Source organism: Patagioenas fasciata, chromosome 3 (assembly GCF_037038585.1).
Source record: "Patagioenas fasciata isolate bPatFas1 chromosome 3, bPatFas1.hap1, whole genome shotgun sequence".
Lineage (NCBI taxonomy): Eukaryota > Metazoa > Chordata > Aves > Columbiformes > Columbidae > Patagioenas > Patagioenas fasciata.
Genome location: NC_092522.1, coordinates 24,227,430 through 24,233,429, shown reverse-complemented (window position 1 = coordinate 24,233,429; position 6,000 = coordinate 24,227,430). Strand labels below are relative to the sequence as shown.

General features: G+C 41.1%; 1 protein-coding gene across 1 annotated transcript in view; it reads left to right on the top strand.

The window, feature by feature from the left end:
* The first annotated feature begins 2,032 nt into the window (after positions 1–2,032).
* Positions 2,033–6,000, top strand: part of CNIH3 (cornichon family AMPA receptor auxiliary protein 3) — a 53,101-nt gene continuing 49,133 nt past the window's right edge. Inside the window, exon 1 of the mRNA XM_065834937.2 lies at positions 2,033–2,384. Coding sequence (XP_065691009.1) covers positions 2,304–2,384 — 81 coding nt within the window. The 5' untranslated portion in view covers positions 2,033–2,303. The remainder of the gene's footprint in view (positions 2,385–6,000) is intronic.

The following is a 6,000-nucleotide window of genomic DNA, read 5'->3' as shown; positions in this document are numbered from 1 at the left end:
AGCAGTACCTTCTGGGAATGGCTTGGGGATACACGACCTGGAGGAAACATGAGCATTTGTGAAATTTTGGAGGCAGCAGAATGAAAGACAAGGTGCTAAATCTGAGGCTGTGGCTGTTAAAACAAGCTGCTGAACACCTGAGAGCAAGGATTAGCGCATTCCCTAGAGGGCTGCTGCAGAACTTCTGGACCATTTCTTTCTTCCTCATAACAGAAAAGAAACCCAGGTGTGTCTTAATGGGTGGATGTAATTTTGTTTATTTTGAGAAAAGAAGTGTTAAAATAGCAGTTTTGAAAGTAACAGTTGTTTTCTAAAAGTGGTTATGCTCTGTATTTCTCTGATGTGGCTGTTCCAGATCCCTTCAGTTGATAATGCTGCATCCTCCACTCCCATACCCTCTGGCCTTTGATATACGTTATTTCAAAGGAGCACATCTGGGTGATGGACTGTAATTTCTCATGCAGCTACAATCAGACCCATCAGTTTATTTGAAGGTTAGGACCAAGACCTTAGAAGTGGATGGTGAACTAATAGACAGGCTGATGTTCCTGCTGTGCTCATAGTGTCTTAAATCGATGAGAAAAGGGTCAGGTACATCCATATTATTTTCACCTTTTGCCTCAGATGCCCTGGTTTGCAGGAGTCTCATCCAGAAATGACAAAGGAACGACACCTTGCTGTGAGGTCCTTGTGGCACAGAGAGCTGTAAAGAGTTTGTAATGAGATGGAGACCAGGAATACTTTTTAGTGATTACTGAGACAAATCTCAGTGATGTACTGAGTGAAGGGTAAATCTTCTCACCACTCTCCATCACTTAAATATTTCACAATACTTAAGGTGTCTTCATGGTATAATGTAACAAGAAGTCAGTAGGACAAAAATGTCCTAAATGCCTCCTGATAAATTTTCCTTTCACTGTATGTCAGAAACTTTGTAATTAATCAGCCACTAGGAAAGGTTAATTACTAGAAATATGGCTAACGGTCAATGTATTTTTAAAAATCAACCTCAGGAAACATGGTGCGATCTTGGAAGTGCTGGGCTGTGAAACTGACTCCTTGCAAAACGAGATACAAATATTTTACCTGTGTATTCACAGAAGAGTTGCAAATACATAGCTGGAATGTAGATGAAGATGAAAGTGAGAAACAGGTCAATATTTACCTCAGAGTGTAGTCCTAAACTGAGATTTAATGATTGTTTCCACTTCCATCTTTTATGACATCTACAGTATATTTTTATTTTTATAGATAGATGCGTGTGTCTGTGTGTACATGTAAATGCTCCAGAAAGAGGTGTTTTATTTTGTTTTTCTTGGAAGCATCAGTTTTTCTGTGTTGAATCTTAACACAGGTATTATATATCCAGATATTAAAGTAACTGTGGCAAAAAAAAATCTCCAAGGTCTTCTCCTTTACCTCATTTACAGCTCTTTTCAAAATGTCCGATTATGAATACACCATTTACTTTCACAAGCATACACTCTGCAGGATTTCAGGTACAAAAGAATTAAAAGGTCAGAGAATTATGATGCATTTACCGCATCCCTGTATGACAGCAAAGCTCATTACAATTTGCCGTGTTCTGTTCTTTTTAATTAAAGCATCAAATCGCATGTACCGTCTGGAGCAGCTTGATTGTAAAAGGTTACAATCCATCAGTTTATTCCTGATTAGTTTATTAGTTGCTGTCCTTGACTCTTGATTCAAATCAGCACTATTTCCTCAGGATAAAAGTGCATCTTGTGTTGAAGACAATATAGCATAATTTTAAACAAAAATATATCGTAAACATTAAAAAACGAAGCTTGTACTGGACTTGGCTTTGGTGGAATCACGATCTCTTGTACCATGAAGTCTTGACTTTTCACAGATGACCACTGGCAAATTTCTGAGTAATTTTGTTACTGAACCGATTTGGCCTCAGCCCACGCTCGTTCCTCTCAGGCTGTCGTGACAGGACCACCGCCAGACACCCCCGCGGAGGGGACCCGCCCCTCGGGGGCGCCCTGCCGGCGGGGCCGCCCACCGCCGCGCCTCAGCGGGGAGGGGACAGCAGAGGGGCCGAGCCGGGAGCACCAGGCGCTGCCGGTGCTGCGGGGGTCGGGACGGGTTTGGCTGAGCGGCGGGAGCGGCTGTGAGGGGCGCGGCGTCCGTCCGTCCGTCCCCGCTCCCTGCCGGCGCTGTGGCTGTGTGTGTGGCCCGGTCGCTTCGTCGCTCGCCCCGCGTGCATTTCGGGGGTCGCTGTTCTCCCCTGTCGCCCGCTGGGACCCCCCAGGCAGTGACGGGGGGCTCTCCCAGCCATGGCCTTCACCTTCGCCGCCTTCTGCTACATGCTGTCGCTGGTTCTTTGCGCCGCCCTCATCTTCTTCGCCATCTGGCATGTGAGTATCCCGGCCCCTCCGCCGCCGGTGAGGACAATTGTAAACGGCTCCAGCCCTGGGGGAGACACACGATCTTTGGGGGGGTGAGGCGGGCGGGGGTCGTGTCATGAGGGCAGAGGGGCGCCAGGGCGGGCTGGCGTTGCCCGGGGGGCCGAGGCGAAGCCCCCGCTGCCGGCGGCCTTTGGCGGGAGTGGACGCTTCCGCCGCCCGCACCTCTGCCTGGGGTGTGTTATTTGCTAAGTTTTTACAAGCGTAGACACTGCTGGCCGTGCTGCTGTGGTAGCTTGTGAAAATGCACCCGACCGTCCGTGCTCTGGGAAGCGCAGCCGGATGCTGCCCCAGCCTTGAGCGTGAATGCAACCTGCCGGCGAGTTGGCTTTGCCTGGGTCAGAAGGTTCTTATGGCTCTAGAACTGACTGTGCTAAAACGTGAGATCTGCCAGGTAAGAACAGCTGTTTGTCTTGGCTGAGAATAGAGCCTTGTGAGGGGCAAAACCACCCCATAGCTGATGAAGCAGTTGGGTTGTTTTCCCTTCAATAATGACTGTTAATAACTTTTTTACAAGTCATATTTGAACGTGAAACTTCCTCATCCTTCTGATGCATGAACTAGATATTGGAGTCCACCTTCATTAATTTCACTTGAAAATGGTGGTGCTCACCTCTTACTGTATGCTGGGTGACTGTGGGGGGTGTAAGCATCTAACTTACACAAGAAGGTGTTTATTTCTGCAGCAGTGATATTGCGATTCTTTTAGATGATTACACATTTTGGAGTTATTTACTCTATGCATGTGCTACACAAAGATCTTCATGCCATAAACAGTCAGGATGGAACAGGAGAAGTTGAAAAATAGAGCAAGTCTCATGAATGCCTCTGCAGATATCTGATGGAGTAAGATAAAAAAGCCCCTCCTGTGACTAACAAAGAATGGAGATACCGAATTTATTTTTATTTAAATGAGAGTAAAACTTCTAGCTTAGTCACATATAAGCATATTAGAAGTATGAAACTGATCGCTCTGTTGTGAGAATTCTTTGAAATCAAATTATTTTGAACTCTTAATGGTACAGTTATGAGTTTTTTCGCATAAATGAAACCACAAAAGTGTGATGGTAATGGTAATGCTGAGTATTGTAGTGATTTCAAGTACTGCAAGGCTGAAAAGGGTCTCTGGCAGTCCATTACGCCACTCTTGTTCTCTGAAAATAGGAGTAGTAAAGTTAGGATGATTATTCATGTGTTCTTCCCTCCTCTTCCCCAAACCTTTACGTCCCCAAAAGTCACAATTCCACAGCTTCCTCAAATGATTTAGAGTTAAAAGTGTATGCTACTCTGAATCTCTTGCTACGAATTAAACAGGTTTTTTTTCATCACTATCACATTTTTAATGATTTTTTAAATATATTTGAAGCCTGTTATCATGTTGTCTGTTTCCTGAACTGAAGTTGTTGTCTGAAGACATACAGTACTTCTAGCAAATCTGGCAAATTATTCTTCCATAAATCAGTGTAATTAATGCAAATTTAGTGAAATATTTTTCAACTTTCAGTCTGTAAACTCACGGAGAGCAATCCATTAGTTCTAGAGCTCTGTAAGAGGCAAATAGGAAAGGAAACGTTTTGTCAATAGGATTAAGTTTATGGTGTTTGTTTCTTACATCTGTTGAAAAATTGCTGAGGGATTGAAATTGAAAATGTCTGGAAATGCTGTTCTGCTGTAATAGAGCAAGATTTGGTACCACCTTTTCTTATATATAGGTAATAATTCTGTTAAAATATATAGTTTGTGAAGGTCATAGAAAGATAACTTAACACCCTGCAAGAATAAACTTTTATGTGTACTCATTACCCACATATATAGAACACAAGGATTTTTATTATCCTTTGTATGAGCTGTTATAATATTTTTGTTTTATTTTTTTCTAAAATGTAGTCTGACACATAGCTTATGTATTGAGTCATAGAAGTTTCTTCTACCTTAAACATCTCATTGTTACAATTTTCCCAAGAAACAAAACTCCTATTCCTTCTCTGTGACCTGATTTGTCTTCCACTGTAAATATATTCTAAATAGGCTCTCATAAGGGCAGTGGAGGATTTTAATAATTATATTTTCCTGTTAAAATGCTTTTGAAGTGTGGTTGGTTTTTTTTTGTTTTTTTTTGTTTTTTTTTTTTCAGAAAACAACTAACACATTTGGTTACAAGGAATAAGTTGTTGATTAATCTGAGCATCCCATCACTTTGAAATATTTCTGAGGTTCCACAAGTGAATGATAATTTATATTTTGTAAATTATTTTAAAGGACAAGAAAAGATTGTAGCATTCGAACTTTATACCTGAAGCTGGCTCAGGTTTGGGCAGTTATCTGAAATTAATTAGCAGCGGATCAAATAAAATCTCATTTTCTTCCTGTTGGGAAGTCAGATGAATTACAATTTTAATTAATATTGATTTAATAGACTCAATAAAACTGTGAAACCAAAACAAAAGAAGGGGGCAAAAAGAAGTTTTTTATTTTTTGAAACTTGCTTTTCTGATGACTTTCCTCTAAGAAGTTAAAGGCTCTCTATACGTTCCTGTGCTCTGTAGTCTTTGGGGGTGGACAGAATGAAGCTGGTCAGAATATTTTACAGGAATTGTAAACAAAACACAAACTCCTTCAGACATCTGGAACATGTAATAATTTTTTCCTACCACTGAGTGATGTTCTTAAGTAGGTTGCCAGTGGTGACTGTCATGATAAAAAAACAACAACAAAAAATTAGACGCTATCAGCAACATTTATTTAAACTACGCACAAGATTTATTTATTGCTGGATTTCCACTCATACATCTTAAATGAAAGAAAAGGGCTGAAAAAATGAATTCTCTATGTACTATACAGTACCAATACCAGTCTCTGTGGTATGGGAATTTTTTAAGCATTTGGGTTGTACAATGCCCTCATTACTTATACCTGTAATGACACAGTATTAGAAACTTCATGTAGAAGTGGATGCTTTCATGCCACTGTTGTGGAAAAGTACTAGAGAATTTGGTAGAGTATGGTGACCTTTCTGCTTGGTTTCTTCTAACCAGCCTCTGGAATTTAATAAAACCTTACATTCCCATTATAGAATTATATAGGCTGCTTCTAACAACTCTCGTGGTGTTCAGATTAAACTTTATATAACAGTATGAATGAGTCCTTTCAAAATTCATGACAGCTTTTCCATCTGAGATCTGAAACTTTTCCCTGAGTTTGAATACTCTTAAGTATATGGTTTTGTAAAGTTGGTTGTGTTTGGAGCCATATTAACCAAATGTATATCAGCTAAAGGAGACTGTCTTCAAGTGAAGTTAGTGAGCCTCAAAATGTGGAGTGAACTTCGAGTGAATGTTTTGTGAGGGCGGAAAAGTAATACACAGAGATACCTGGGTACAGTCAATTTGAGTATATTCTGTATGTGCGTGTTGTTGCAGAAATGCAGTTATGCTGGCTCTCTGCTGCCCTGGCTGAGGTATCATTTATGCGTGTTTTGGCCAAGGTGTCCTCTCATCTGCACTAATGCAGCTGAGCGTGTTTTGGGAGCGATTGAGTGATACAACTAACAGCAGAACTTGGTCTGCTA